Consider the following 16,507-nt stretch of genomic DNA (forward strand, 5'->3'; position numbering starts at 1 on the left):
TGAAGTATTTTGAAATGTTTTTAAGCCTTATTTTAAAATGACTAGATATAGATTATTTGCAAAATATTATTTATGTTGTCTTGAGCTTTCAAGCACAACCAAGATGCTGAGATCAAGAGAGAAAAATATTAGACCAGATATAAATGAAATCAAGCTGAGGGGAGTTTGATTTTTTGTTCATCTTCATAATTAAATATTATATTACTGGAATGCAGTTTATTGATGTGTACCATAATAAAATTCACCCTTATTATGATTGGAAATTGTGGGAGAAAGTATACACTCATTACATTTTGTATGAGATACATAATATGAAATTATTTACAAGATCAGTTTGAACAGTAGGTTTTGAAATATATTCTGAGTAGTACAAGCTTTATTATTTGAAATAGAATGTTTTAAAACAATTTATATTGTAATTGTAACATATATTTTAGAGTTTTTAGAGTGTAAGATTTATTAAATTGCCTCTTAAAATAGGGAAAATAAATTCTTCTCTGAGTTCTTGAATAATTGTTTTATCATTTTCTTTGATCTCATTTATAAGAGAGATTGTATTAACAGTTGGTATTCTAAGGAGTAGACCGCAGTGGACTTTTCAGGGCCAATAGTGAGACAAAAAGATTTCTAATGTTATTATGCTATCAAATGTTTAAATTAGGAACAACTGTAATTTATTCATGGATTCTCTGTAAATACCTGACTTAAATCTTTTTTCTCCTAGCTATTTATTTGCCAGTATCACATATGGCTGGCAGCGGACACAAGGGGTATCTTGGTACTGATACCTGGAAACCCTATGCTCAACATCATTGTCAGCACTTTCATATTTGTTTGTGTGGCACATGAAATTTCTCAGATCACTAATGATCTTGCGCAGATTATTATTCCTAAAGATAACTCATCTCTCTTGAAAAGGTTGGCATGTATAGCTGCATTTTTTTGTGGACTCCTCATTTTATCATCCATTCAAGATAAATCAAAACAATAGGTTCCAAAAATTCTAAAAAACCTAAATTCTTCAGGCTTACTTTGTGTCTGTCTAGAATAGAAGAGCATCTATCTGGAGATATAAACATATATGTAAATATAAACCTGTGTGGCAAGTGGACAGTTCTGTGACATCTGTTGAACATGTGTGGTTGTATATATTGGGAATGTACATATCTAGTGTGAAATACTAAAAAACAACAACAACAACAACAAAAAACCCAGAATACATTGTATAGGAGAGCATGTGAAGTCTTTTCTACTGAATCTATATTTCCATTTGTAGATGATTTTAAGTTAACATATGAAGGCAGGGAAATGATTACCTTTCCAGTAAACAGTATAGATAATTTAATTAACTTAGAGACACTACGAAGTGTTTTGCTGTAACTGAATTTGTGATAATAAGACTGTCTGCACCTATATTCATTGTGGAACTTCCTATTTCATTGGAAACTTTCTTACTCAAGAATGACTGCAGTATTGTTTTCTTATATGTGCAATGAAGTGGAATGATAAACAGTATGCCTTTAATTTATATGTGTTCTTGTTCTGATGTTATGTTTCCTGAAATGATTTTTCTTCCTAACTGTGGTTTTCAGGTATACAAGCCTAAATCTTTGTACACTTTTCTCACAGAATAGTTCTGGGGCTCCACGACAGGGTTTTGTCATTGTTGATATTATTGTTGCTTCTTTTTATAAAAAAGCCAAAATTTTGTTTCCAATCCAAACGTTCACCTGTTTCCTTTCCTCCAGCTATACCAGTGTAATACAAGTTATCCTGTGGATTCATTTAATATGTTATCCCCACTAATTAATTTTTGTATATTATTTCCAATGTTTGGAAAGCTCTTTATAGCCATTTGGTATTTCCTATTACCCGCCTCCTATTTTACATATTTATCAGTCTAAACTTGTACAGTATAGTAAACATACAAGTTGTTATGATTGAATTGTATTGCCATAAGTAGAATTTTAAGTAAACTGGTGACTTTGGGCAATAAATGTTTTTGCTTTTTGTTTTGTTTGTTTTTTTCTACAAGCTGTTAGAAGTATACATTTATTTATCTGTTGTACAGATTTGATTAATTTTTAATGTTTGAAAGATTGCACTTGTTTGCTTTTACTATGTGTGGGGTAAAATATTTTTCTGTTCACAGTGTATGAAAATATGGAGTAATTTAAACAGTAAATAAACATTCTGTGGATGCTTATTTTTGTATTGGCAAAGTATCAATTAAACTATATGTGTTCTTTTTTAAAAATGCTGGATCCAGTAATGATTGGTTCAAATATCTAATTGATTTCCTTAAATTTTCTTTTTAAATTTCTTAGTATATATATAGGAGTAGATCACTAAGTGATAGTTGGATAAGAAATCATTTAGTTATCAGAGCTTCAAAGGGTCATCTGCTTTCCACTAAGGAAGTTTAAGCATTATGGTTCATTAGTGATTTTGCTTGAAGATTTAAAAAATGTAATTATTATTTCTTTAGCACTGAATGTATGTGCTATTGTTATATCACCATTAATTGAGGAATATTTATTGGGCAGAAATGTGTTCTTTCCTTTTCTCTCTTCTTTTGCCCTTACTTAATCTTTTGACATTTCCCAGATAGACAATTGTAATGATTCATTGCTCTGCCTCCTAGACTGCAGCCTTATAAGTAGAGAATAGTATAGTTATAAATCAAAAACTTCCAAGTACTGTGATCACATTATTCTTGCTCATGTAGCTTGCCAATGAGTAGAGTGCATTTTAATTTAGCTTGTAAGTTTTACCACCTGAAAAAGATTCTTCTTGATGAAACAATTGAAAAAGAAAGATGACCGGTATCCCTGTGTGTTTTAGAAGCCCTTATGCCTTCAATAGTGATGCCCAAGTGAATATATGCTTTTCTCTCCTATTTGAACTCAAGCCTAAAACTTACCTGGTAAGCCCTGTTTCTTCATCACATGTTCTTATTTAATATAAAGCACTGTTTTTACATATAATTATATACAATAATTCATATAATTTAAATATAATATATTTGTAGTTAAAATATATTTTGTATTTGATTTTCTTAATGGGTCTTAAAAGGTTGTTGTGGAAGCTACCACAATGATAGCACCTGTATTTATAGTAAACGTCTTAATATTTTATTTTCTACATCAACTCAGATACTGACCAGTGGCATTACTCAATCATACCATTCTTCAGAATAAGAGTTTTAACAGAATGTTCAGATACGCTGAAGTTGAGATAAAACCACAGAGGTTCTCTAAACTCAGATTTTCTGTAATAGAAATCACAGTCAGAAATCTACCATCTGGCTTTAAAAGTGACTCCATTCTACCTCAATCTTCTTCCTTTCCTTTGCCAAAACTTCCCAATTTTGTGGATAGCCAACAGAAGTATTAAAAATTCAGCCCACACCTAAATTAATAGTGTTTTACAAGGACGTGGTACCTGAGTTCATTTACTATTCTTTTCTCTATGTTCATCATGGATATTGGCCTGAAGTTTTCTTTTCTTGTTGAGTCTCTGCTAGGTTTTAGTATCAGGATGATGCTGAACTCATAACATGATTTGGGGGATTCCCTCTTTTGGGATTGTTTAGAATAGTTTCAGGAGTGGTACCAGCGCCTCTTGGTATGTCTGGTAGAATTCACTGTGAACCCTCTGGACCTGGGCTTTTTTTGGTTGGTAGGCTATTGCTGCCTCAACTTCAGCCCTTGTTAATGGTCTATTCAGGGTTTTGACTTCTTCCTGGTTTAGGCTTGGAAGAGTCCAAGTGTCCAGGAATTTATCCATTTCTTCCAGGTTTACTGGTTTATGTGCATAGAGTTGTTTTTAGTAATCTCTGATGGTTGTTTGTATTTCTGTGGAATCAATGGTGATATGCCCTTTATCGTTTTTTATTGTGTCTATTTGATTCTTCTCTCTTTTCTTTTTTATTAATCTGGCTAGTGGTCTATTTTATTGATCTTTTCAAAAAACCAGCTCCTGGATTTATGATTTTTTTTGAAGGGTTTTTTGTGTCTATCTCCTTTAGTTCTACTCTGATCTTAGTTTCTTGACTTCTGCTAGCTTTTGAGTTTTTTTGATCTTGCTCCTCTGGCTATTCTTTTCTTGAATGACTTTATACTAAAACCTTAAAAAGAGAGTGCATCCTGGATATAGTCATTCATATTATAAACTGGATATATTCCATGGCTTGCATTGCAGATAATTCAGTGTTTGCCTTGATGAACTGGTTGTACCACATGGGAGTCTGCTGTATAACAGGAGATTAGGTAGGATTGTACTTACAGATTTTTGGAACAGTTGAAAGAAATTCAATTCTTTACGTCATTCAAGAGAAAAATGACCTTTTTAGCTTCATAATGAAGACTGAAATAAAGATTGCCAACTTTGGTTGGCAGTTCAATTCATCTTAGCACTTGGAATATTTCTCTGCAAAGACGTTCAAAAATGATTACATACATTTATGACTTAATTTGTTCATTCTTAGAATAATTGTGCTTTGGGAAAAAATTTGGCAAGGTATATTCTGGTTCATTTTCTTTTTTTTTTTTTTTTTTTTTAGACGGAGTTTCACTCTTGTTACCCAGGCTGGAGTGCAATGGCGCGATCTCGGCTCACTGCAACCTCCGCCTCCTGGGTTCAGGCAATTCTCCTGCCTCAGCCTCCTGAGTAGCTGGGATTACAGGCACACGCCACCATGCCCAGCTAATTTTTTGTATTTTTAGTAGAGATGGGGTTTCACCATGTTGACCAGGATGGTCTCGATCTCCTGACCTCGTGATCCACCCGCCTCAGCCTCCCAAAGTGCTGGGATTACAGGCTTGAGCCACCGCGCCCGGCCCATTTTCTTATACTAAAAGTGGTTTCCAGAAAAGGAAGTGGTGGTCCGAAATATATTCCCAAAATTGTGGTGTTTGATGACTGATGTCCAGAATGGATTTCTGATTTTAATTAATTAATTAATTAATTTTTTGAGACAGGCTCTTACTCTATCACCCAGGCTGGAGTGCATTGGCATGATCTTGGCTCACTGCAACTTCCGCCTCCAGGTTCAAGCAATTCTCCTGCCTCATCCGCCCAAGTAGCTGGGATTACAGGTACCTACCACCACTCTTGGCTAATTCTTATATTTTTAGTAGAGGTAGGGTTTTGCCATGTTGGCCAAGCTGGTCTCCAGTTCTGGCCTCAAGTCATCCATCTGCCTTAGCCTCCCAAAGTGCTGGGATTACAGGCCCCAGCCACTGCGCCTGGCCTGATTTTCTGATTTTAAATCTTACAAAATATTTAATGGCACTGTTTGTTCTACCATTCCATGTTGATAGAGATAGTAGGAAAAAGGAGACACAAATGGAAGTTATTTAACTGCCATTCAATATGGTACCGAAACCTAAATATAACAATATTGGAATACCCAAATTCTGTATATATGTCTCTCTCTCTCTCTCTCTCTTTCTCTCTCTCTCTCTATATATATATACACATATATATGTATATATAATACATATATATAGAATAATTTCTTTAAAAATTAAGCAAAAATATTTATGTTCATAAATAACCATTATGAACAATTCGGGTAGAATTGAAGTTGAATAAAATAAAATACCCTTTGTCTTTCAAGAATTTGGCAATAAAATTGTCCTGAACAGCTGACATTTTATATCTTAGTAAAAAAGGGTTTTTTGTTTTTTTTTTTTTTTTTTTTTGAGAGGGAGTCTCACTCTGTCACCCAGGATGGAGTGCAATGGCATCATTTCGGCTCACTGCATCGTCTGCCTCCCAGGGTCAAACTGTTCTCCTGCCTCAGGTTCCCAAGTAGCTGGGATTACAGGTGCATGCCACCAGTGGCTAATTTTTGTATTTTTAGTAGAAATGGGGTTTCACCATGTTGGCCAGGTTGGTCTTGAACTCCAGACCTCAGGTGATCCATCCTCGGCCTCCCAAAGTGCTAGGATTACAGGCGTGAGCCACTGCGCCTGGCCAAAAAGGTATTAAAATTCTTATGTCAAATTCAAACAAAACCAAGAAAGAAAAATGTCATAATTAAATGTATTTTCCCTTTATTTTCAAATTAAAATATATTCAATATTATACATGCCTATGTTAAAAGCTTATGCTGTCATTCAGTAAAAATAAAGCTTGATTCCATATTTGACAGTTTTGTTGGCTTGTTTGGTGGTTTTAATTCCTAGGCTTCTTTATTCTCTTTTCTATCCATCCCTAGTAAGTACTTGATTTTTGACTCTAGTTCTTTCCTAAGTAGGCTAGTATTTTTGTTTTGTTTTGTTTTTAACAAGTCACAGAGTCAAAGCCCTGCTGATAGATGGAACAAATATGCCTCTCTTCATGAGACTAGACTAGACATGTTTTTGAAGATAACTAATATTGGGAGTGGCACGATGCATTTTTCTTAGGTTATTCAGGAGAAAATAGTGGCAGTTGTTTCTGGTGTTGGGAGAAAACTAGAACTGAGAACTCAGCACTTTCCTTGTCCCCTTCCATCTCATCCCCACCACTAGACTCTGTCATTGGGAGAGAAAAAGTGACGGAAAAACATTTAGTTGAAGTCTGAGGAATCCAGTACTTTCAACGTATATAATGCATAAGGCGCGTGGAGCTGGAGCCCTTTCTCAGAGACTGCAAAATTTAAAATGGAAACTCTAAAGAAGTAATACCTGGGCAAGAATATCCAGGAAAAGACTTAGAGTAACGGGAGAAGTGGGACTTGTAAAGTTGTGTATTTGGATATATTATTAAGTTACAGTTATATCAGTGTAGAATGGATGCAGGAATGTATAGATTAATGGATAGAATCAGAAGCATAAAAACATTTCATCAAAAGATATTAGAATAAGGTAATGGTTTGATTTCACATTACTGGGGAAAGGTGGAAATATTCTTTAAATAGTTCCGGGACAATTGCTTAACTGGGGGGTGAGAGCAGTAAATTCCCATTCTTACTCTATATACCAAAAGAAATGTAAAATGATTAATAGATTTAAAGACATGTGAAATAAACAGTAGAAAATGTAGGTGAACATCTCATCCTTAGATAAGAAATGACCCATTAAGGATAAAAGGTAAAACCAGAATTACTACATCCATTACAGGAAAATTTAAAATTTCACTATGCCAAAAAACATAAATAGAAAAAATACAAGTGGGAAAATTTTAGAACATTAATATTTGATAAAAACTTAATGTCCTGCTTCATGACCAGCCTGGCCAATATGGCAAAATCTCATGTCTACTAAAAATACAAAAAATCATCTGGGCATGGTGGCAGGCACCCATAATCTCAGCTACTTGGGAGGCTGAGGCAGGAGAATCTCTTGAACCTGGGAGGTGGAGGTTGCAGTGAGACAAGATCACACCATTGCACTCCAGCCTGGGCAACAAGAGTGAAACTCCACCTCAAAAAAAAAAAAAAATTAATATCCTGCATATATAGAGACCTCTTAGAGATTAGAAACACCAAGATATTTTCCAGATTTCACTTGGTTCCTAATTCTGTACAGAAGATCACTTCATTCAAATACGTTAATGTACATGACACAAATAATTTAACTTGCAAGAACATCAGGAAACCACGGTACTCAAAAGTTAGGCTTTCTATGGATGTCTTTTGGAAATTGCGGGGAGGGGAAAGATTTTTTAATGGCCACTATGTTTAGTTATGCCTTCCTTAAATATCCAGACTAAAATTAATTAAGACTAGGTTATATTGAGCAGAACTTTGGAAACTAAATGGCCCATCTGTCTGTGTGAGAGCACAGATTCAATCTTTTTTTTTTTTTTTTTTTTTCTAAAGAGAACCTTGGCCAAAATATAGAGTATTCCCTCCGAAAACTACTGAATATTAAACTCAAGTTTGTCTATACCCACTCAATGTTTATTAAGACTGTGTTTTTCCTAGAACCGTAAAATGGCTGAATTCCAGTAATGAACCCTCAACTACCTAATATGTGTCTTCTATGGGTTTGGCTGTGGTGAACAGTATTTATAAAGGAATATTAGGGATTTGCTTTTTATCACTTCTTCAGATACTTTAAAATGTACCTGGGAATTAAGTCTAGCAAGTACCTAGCAAAGTGCACCTGGACAATTAACTTCCTGACTTTCCCGTAGAATTTCTCTTGAGTTTGAAGGCATTGATTAGCAGTGCAGGTTCTATAAACAGTTCTATGAAACTCATTGTGTCTACTATAGGAATGTTGATTACATTACACAATGGGCTCTTTGTGTGGACTGGTTACTTCATTCTTGCCTTACTGTAATATTTGTACCTCTTCTAGACAGTTCATTTGCTGCTATCTTGGGTACACTGTGAGTTGGCTTTTTATGTTTGCTGATAAGAAGCTAAAGCTAAATTTGTGCTCCATCCCAGAAAACAGGGCACTTTGGTATCCATTATTTGTATTTGTCTCACTCTTGACCCCTTTTTCCTTCTCATCTACTTCAGATGATGTTATTAGGCTATATTTTGCCTACCCCTATAAGCTATCTTACCTTCTTTTTTGAAATGGGGCAGTGTGGTAGTCCTAAGTGTTTCTTCAGACCATACCAGTCAGGATGATCAAGAGTCATAGTATATACAAATAATAGTATTAATATTTTTGTCTTACTGGTTATGGTTGAAAATCCTAGTCTTCCAAGACATTTATCTCCTAATTAGGTCCTAAGTTGCTCATGAAATGTCCTTATAACAAATGTTCACAGTTCTCTGCAATTCTCTTTAGTACAGTAAGGTCGAAAGTTCTTATCCTGTTCACTTCATATGTTTCTTCTCAGCCAACACTGTTTCCTTTTTTTTTCTTTGAGATTACCAAAAATTCCAATAATAGCTGTGACGTTTCCTTCTCTAACTGCCAGTTGCCAGTTGCTTTTTTGAAGTTGCTTCTCTGAGGACCAGATGTCAGGCTGCCACGTCAGATGTTGATACACACTTGCCCTTATAATGTAGCAGTAACCTCTTCTATGGATACTTGCTTCTTACTGCCAGGTCATCCTGCTGCAGCCTGGGAGTGGTTTCATTGTAGACCAGATGATCTCCCTACTGGAATATAGTCTCTCAGCTGACCCCTTTTTCTTTTATGCTAGAGAATGTTGGAGGATTCAGGAAAATTCCTGTTTCTTATGGCTTAGTTTTGCTGGCCCTGCAGAAAAATATGAGACACTGAAACAACCTGATATGATTGTGCCCAGAAGGAGTTAGGTCTTCCTCATGCGCAATCCTATCTTACATACAAAGGCCTTTGTAGAAACAGCAGTATCACCTTTAGGGGGGCTCTGCTCTGTGAATTTCCAATGATGTATGAAAAAGTGAGTAGTGGGGTCCAAATTGCTAGAGAAATGAGTAGCAAGAGGGAATATGGAACTTGAAGATGTTGAGTGGACCACTCAAGAAAGAGGTTATACTACCTCCCTCCTTACCTCCTTTCCAAATATCTTAAATGGAGGCAATATTAAGGAGGCCTCTTCCATGCAAGGGTCAGAAAAGGCCTCTGTGGAGATAATACTTAAGCTCTGGAAAACTCTTATACATAGCTAAGGAATTTGAGGAAAAACAGTTTTTTGGTGGTTTGGCCAATTAGAGAATGAAGCCATAACTAGTTACTTGCGGTTTTCACTTTTTTCCTTAACAAAATGCCTGCTTATTTCCTTTATCTTTATGCAACTTAAAGGCTTGTCTTTTTCTTGGTAATTTAGAAGTATTTCTTTTATAATAAGTATGATAACTCTGCCTGATTTTACAGACATTTTTCCCAGTTGCCACTTTCTTCTGTTTTGACTGTTATTTCTTACATTTTAAATTTTATCAAATCCATAATTTTTTCATTACTAGCACAGCTCTTTCTTATTTAGGGCCTCCCGAAAAGCTGGCTACCTTTATCACTGTGCATGGCCAGAGCAGTATTCCTAAGTGTGGAATGTGTTGTCCCCAGAACCCAAAGAGCCTACCAGGCAGTAGGAGCTTCCTTCTTCAGTAGGGAATACAAGATGCAGCAATGTGTTTTTTTATTTTGGTGGGCATGTCTTGGCTTAGCCCTGACTGCTGGACTCTTACTTAAGTGGCAAGTCTACTAGTCTTTTAATGGTTTATTTTCGATACTCTAGAGTACCTGTATCTCGCCAAGACCTCCAGTGTGATAACCACTTTATTAGCATGATGTCCTCAACATAATCAACATAAGATCCTATGGGATGTTTAGATAGTTCAGATCTCTTCAGACTATTTTTTGACACACAGCCAAAGATTTACCATAGCCCAGAAGCAAATGAGTATTTTTGTCTTTTTCATGTGAATGCAGACAATTTCTGATTAGGATGGAAAGAATACATTTACTAAACCAGTGGACATGTACCTGAGGCCTTACTACTCTCCTCTAGCAATGAAACTGTTTGGCATAACAGTTGCAGTCCAAGCCACTGCTTGGTTGAGCTTGTTGTAGTGTGCTGATACTCCTCAAGATCCATCTGGTTTCTGCAGGGTCAGACTAATGAATTAAAGTGTTATGATAAGGACCACCATCCCTACATTCTTTGGATCTTTAATGGTTGCACTAATACCTTCTATCACCCCTGGGATAAGAAATTGTCCAACTGAGGCTAACTTCAGTTTTCAAGTATGTAAATTCCAATTACACATTCAGGAAATGACCACAGAGTCTTGGCTAAAGTAGTAAATGGGGTCTATGGTCCAACACGGTGGATCCATGGACATAGTGAACCTACTTTAGCCAAGACCCCATTTACTGCTTAGCATTTGTGTGCCCCCACTCTAAAGGCCATGAAAATACTTTGGGTCTCCATGTATCAGTGTCAAATAGTTCTCAAAATGGCTGATTATTCTCCTTTTAACAGCAACAATTACATTAGTAAATGTCTGTAAATCTTTATGAGGGAAGAACTGAAGAAAGCTTTGCAATACTGTATATATTTGTCATTGCTTTCCAGGGTTCTTTCTCTTGGGAAATTGGCCAACTCCTTAGGTGATGATTTCCAAATCTGAATGTAGTCTCACATATGGGAAATCAGCAAGGAATTACAATGTTTTATTGGGCTATGGCTCTCAGCCTCTCCTGCTCCTCCATTCTTGCCTTCTGATTCTGTATGTTAAGTACCATAGGAATTCCCTGCCCATCTTATTTTTCATAGGGACACCATATTCTTTATCTATCTCTACTACTCCTTGCTATTAAGGCCCTACCCCTAAGACTGTAATGGTAAAGTGTGACAATTATGTGCCACTACCAGGCCTCTGTTGTTTTGAGGCCCATCAGTCCATTGTGAATAACAAGACTAGTTCTGTGTATATTTCCAACCCATATTTTAGAGTCCCGGACTTCACATAAAGGTCCTGAACTTAGTATATAGCCTTGGCTGAGCGTTTAAACACCTCTGGTGCTCTGTATTCCTAGTTACTAAATCCTAAACTTACTTCCCACTGAAGGGTAGAAGGTCCTCTTTGAAGCTACCTAAAAGGTCCTGTGACTGTAAAACTACCTTATGTTGTGTTAACTGCCCTCAGCTTCTCATCCTCAATTTACAGGGTATTCATACAACTGAGCAATAAATAACCCACTGGCTTTGCTGTTCCTATAGGTGTTATTCTTCCCAAAACCTTCAGATGCCTCAATTGTCACATTGATAAGGGCACTTCCCTCCACCAGGACTTTTTTCCAGGTCACCACTGATGAAAATTTTGGCAATTAAGCCATCATCTATGCCAAGGACTTCATGATTCACATTCTTAATAAGGGCTTCCCATTGCCCGCTGAGCATCAGTGAGCCAGTCTCCTAACCTCATTCTTACCATGTACATTCTCAGACCATTCCAGGTACCAACTATGTCAGTTTGGGTTCCCTAGAAGCAGACAGAATTATACTTATGATAATAAATTTGCTAAGGAAAATACTTGTGAAGGATAATAGGGAAAGGTACCAGGATTAGTCAGAGAATTGGGTAAGAAGAGCTTTAGAATGCAATGCAGCTTCAAAAAAGACTTGGCTAGGATGATGGCAAACTCCAAAACTAACATTACCATTGGAAGTGTCAGTCATTGAGCAGGAATAAACTGGCTTTAGTACTGCTGCCATTCCCAGTCATTGTCTGGGATCAGCAGCTGAGGGAGAGCCAGGACTTCCTCATAATATGTTTTTTTGAAGGGAGAGCTGAGCAGCACATTTTCATGTCAACCACAAAGAATGAGGCGAGCAGGTATAGTTAATAAATGCAGAAATTTACAGTTAAATTCATGGGCTTCATCAAAACACCAGAAGAAAAACTGGGAATAGAATTATATGTATATATATGAAAATTCTTAGTACAGTGTACATAGAATTTTCAGTAAGCAAAGAAAGGAAGGAAACAAAATATAATTTAATTTTAATCTTAATTTCTGATATAGAAAGAATAGCTCAAGCATATAAACAAAAGAAAGCAAAATGTATGTGATTATAATACAGAAAAGAAATATTTCTCCTAGTCAAAAGAAATGCCACAAACAAAAGAGTCAAATTGGAAAAAAAAACCAAAAAACAAAAACTTGACAAATAGACCTACTTTTAACATCCTTACATAAAGAATTCATACAATTTGTTTTAAACACAGGTTTTCTCCAACTTATGGCTGGTTCATAGTTTATGATTTCATATAGATTCCACCTTTATTCTATTTGGTCTCCGTTACGTAAATAGTTTAGATTGGAGGAAGCAACACTGCTTAAAGCTGGGCGTTCTAATGGGAGCTTTATTGAATTTTTTTCCTCTCTTTTTTAAAAATGTGCCACAGTGGGCTTTTGGTTACACCTTCCTTAAACATTTAATGGAGTAAAATTATTGAGTCTGTGCTATATGGAGCAGAAATCTGGCCCCTCAACTGACCATTTGTCTGTGATTTAGAGCAAATTCAGAGTTTCTTTCTGAGGAGAACTTTAGCCAGGTCTTAACTACCGCCTTGGCTCATCGTGATGTGGCAGTATGATGGCTCTTCTGGTTAGACTTTTTAGCATGCAGAAATATTTCTCCTAACCCTGTATCCTCTAGCAGTTTATACTTGAGTTTGCAGTCTCAATCAACCAAACAAAATAGCTATACTCCAGACATTTACCAGGGGGTTTATATATGTTCACATTTATTCTACTAACTGTGATGTTTAGTCTTACTACTTCCACCCTTCTTCTTCTTTTTTTTTTTTTTAATATCTTTCTGTTATAGATTTATTTCCTATTGGGACCAAGTCTATGAGTTCACATGCCACAGATTTTGTTTCATGATTGTCGGAGGCTAATATGCTTCCATCCTGTTTTATATGTATTTTTTGTTGACTTCTCTTTATTACAGTGATTTATTTTTGTCTTTTCTAACATGTTGCAATGGTTTAGTTTTTATTTCTTTTCTATTGATTTGAGCCTCCCAGACCCTGCTTCTGTCATACCAGTGGTTACCTTTAATTCTTTCTTCAGAATTCTGATATTATCTGAGTGAGGCCATGTAAAAAAACAGACTTATAATTGAAAGAAAAATTAAAATTGCTGTGAGCCCATTTTTTTCCCTCATGAAGCATGTGTACACTTTATTTTTGGCAAGGTACTTGAAAGTACCAGTGCAGTTATAAGGGGAGCGCAGAAAGAAACACCAGAGAGTTTGTAAGCCTCTCTCTTTCAGCATTCTGGTCATCTTTAAAATACCAGGAAAGCTAAGTGGAGAGAACTGAAATAAGGATGTCTACTATTGCCAGCCTATGCCTTCTAGCTTCTTTTTTCAAAGGCAAGGTCCTTTATTATTTCTTTGTTATGTATGTATTTTTGAATAGGGAATATAGTTGGATGGTTCAAAAATAAAATATTAAGAACAGATAGTGAAAAGTTTTATTTTTCTTCTACAGTTCCTCATCTGCCTAGTTCCCATGACTACTACTCCCCAACTACACATAGACAGTCTTACTAGCTCTTTATGTATTCTTTGAGTTCTTTTATACACTATAAGGAAATAGAAAAGTTTTTAAAGAAATGGACAAGCTGATTCTGAATTACATTTGGAAAATCAAGAATTTCAAGAAAACCTCTGTTTTAAAGAAGAGCAGTACAGGAGGGTACTTTCATCAGAAATAAAAATATATTATTTTATAATATTGTATGACATAATATAATAGAAAGCCTTTCTAATTAAAACTATGTGGAGCTGATGCATGAATAGCTAGTGATGCAGAGTAAAAAGTACACAAATTGTCCCATACACGTCTGTGAATTTAGTGTATGTTATAGGAAGTAAGCCAGTTACAAAAAAAAGATGATTGTTTAATGAATAGTACTGGCAAGAAGGTTGTCATTTTAAACAAAATTAAGTTTGATCCCTGCCACACATCATAGAAGTATAGAAAAAATAGAAGTGATATCCTGTATTACTTTGGAATGATATAATACCCTTCATTCAAAAACTATTCAAAATCCTGAAGTCATAAAAGATTGACAGAATTTTCTATATTACAATTTTTTTTTGCAAAGCAAAAACCATAAATCAAAAGATAGACTGAGAAAAAAAGTATTTGTATCTTACAGACAAAGGGTTAATCTCCCCAAAATATAGACTTGCTAGGCATTGATGAGAAAAGAGCAAACAACAGATAAGTGAAGTGAGTCTTGTGGTCTGAATGTGTATGAATTAATATGTTGAAATCTAATCGCCAATGTGATGGTATTTGGAGGTGAGGCCTTTGGGAGGTGATTAGGTCATTATTGCCATTATTATTGCCATTATTGCCATTATTAAAGAATCCCCAGGGAGTTTCCTTGCCCCTTCCACCATGCGAGGACACAGTAAATGGCCCTCTAGGAATCAGGAAATTGACCCCCTCGAGACATCAAATCTACCAGCACTTTCATCTTGGACTTCCTAGCCTTCTATACTGTGAGAAATAAATTTCTGTTGTTTATAAGCTACCCAGTCTAGGTTATATATTATAGCAGCCCAAATGGACTAAGAAGGGAAGCAGCATAAGCAACTATTCACAGAAAGGGAAATATTAATGCCTTTTAAATATATAACAAGATGCAAGTTGACAACACACTGTATTGAGTGAAGGTTATGGCAGGACAGCACAGATGCATTGCTGTGGGAATATAAGTTCCTACGGTCCCTATGGAGGACAGTATAGATACGCATATTAAAACAAAAAATACGTATACCACATCTGGTAACTTACATTCATATTGGTGGAAAAGGGTATATAAATAAGGTCATTCACTGCAGTGTTACTTGTAATTGATTGTACAATTGATAATTGTAATTGGAACTAACATCATCAATAAGGGAATGGAATTGAAACTAACATCATCAATGAGGGATTGATGATGTGGTGTCCATATTATATAACACCATGTAGTGGTAACAAAGAATGGGGAGATTATGTATTAAAAGGAAAAAATCTCAAGGAATATTGCTAAGTGAAAAAAAATTTCAGAAATCTGGGTATAATTTATGTTTTTAAGAAGACAGTGTCTCACTCAGTCAGCCAGGCTGGAGAGCAGTGATGCAAATTTGACTCACTGCAGCCTCAACCTCCTAGGCTCAAATGATCCTCCCATCTCAGCCTCTTAAGTAGCTACTACAGGCTGGCACCTTCATACTTGGCTAGTTTTAAAAATTTTTATATAGATGGGAGTCTTTCTATGTTGTCCAGACTGGTCTCAAACCCCTGGCCTCAAGTGGTCCTCCCACCTCAGCCTCTCAAAGTACTGGGATTACAGGTGTGAGCCACTATGCCAGGCATGAAGTGTGTCTCTTGTAGACAACATATAGTTGGATCATTTAAAAAACTGCATTCTACAAGTCTCTGACTTTTGATTTGAAAATTTAATCTATTTAAGTACTGACAAGAAAGATTTACTTCTGCCATTTTATTAATTTTATTTTTTACCCTGTCTTACAACTCTGTTGTCCCCTATTTCCTCCACTACTGCCTCTTTTCATGTTTAGCTGATTTTTTTTTTGTAGTGAAAGGTTGTGATACCCTTCTCAATTCCTTTCCTGTGCATTCTATAGATACTTTCTTTGTGGTTACTGTGGGGCTCATATTTAACATCCTAAATTTGAAATGATAACTGCAATAACATAGGAAATCTGTGCTTCTCTACAACTCTATCCCCTTTTATGTTATTGATGTCACAAATTACATATTTCTGCATTGTGTGTCCAATAATATAGATTTATGTTTTTGTTTTTGTTTGTTTGTTTGTTTGTTTTTTGAGATGGAGTCTCCCTCTGTCACCTAGGCTGGAGTGCAGTGGCACAGTCTCAGCTCACTGCCAACAACCACCTTCCAGGTTCAAGCAATTCTCCTGCCTCAGCCTTCTGAGTAGCTGGGACTACAGATATGCAGCACCATGCCCGGCTAATTTTTGTATTTTTAGTGGAGACGAGGTTTCACCATGTTGGCCAGACTGATCTCGAACTCCTTACCTCAGGTGATCCAACCACCTTGGCTTCCCAAAGTGCTGGGATT

General features: G+C 36.0%; 1 protein-coding gene across 3 annotated transcripts in view; it reads left to right on the forward strand.

Moving 5' to 3' along the window:
• Positions 1-16,507, forward strand: part of CASD1 (CAS1 domain containing 1) — a 73,117-nt gene that overhangs the window by 45,858 nt on the left and 10,752 nt on the right. The window contains exon 18 of one of the 3 annotated variants that reach the window (XM_039472987.2): positions 725-7,829. The exons of the other annotated variants lie outside the window; for them this stretch is intronic. Within the exon in view, the coding sequence (XP_039328921.2) occupies positions 725-991 (267 nt within the window). The 3' untranslated portion in view covers positions 992-7,829. Of the gene's footprint in view, positions 1-724; positions 7,830-16,507 lie in introns of those variants that run through there. 3 annotated transcript variants of the gene reach the window in all.

The sequence above is a fragment of the Saimiri boliviensis genome, chromosome 10 (genome assembly GCF_048565385.1).
Source record: "Saimiri boliviensis isolate mSaiBol1 chromosome 10, mSaiBol1.pri, whole genome shotgun sequence".
Lineage (NCBI taxonomy): Eukaryota > Metazoa > Chordata > Mammalia > Primates > Cebidae > Saimiri > Saimiri boliviensis.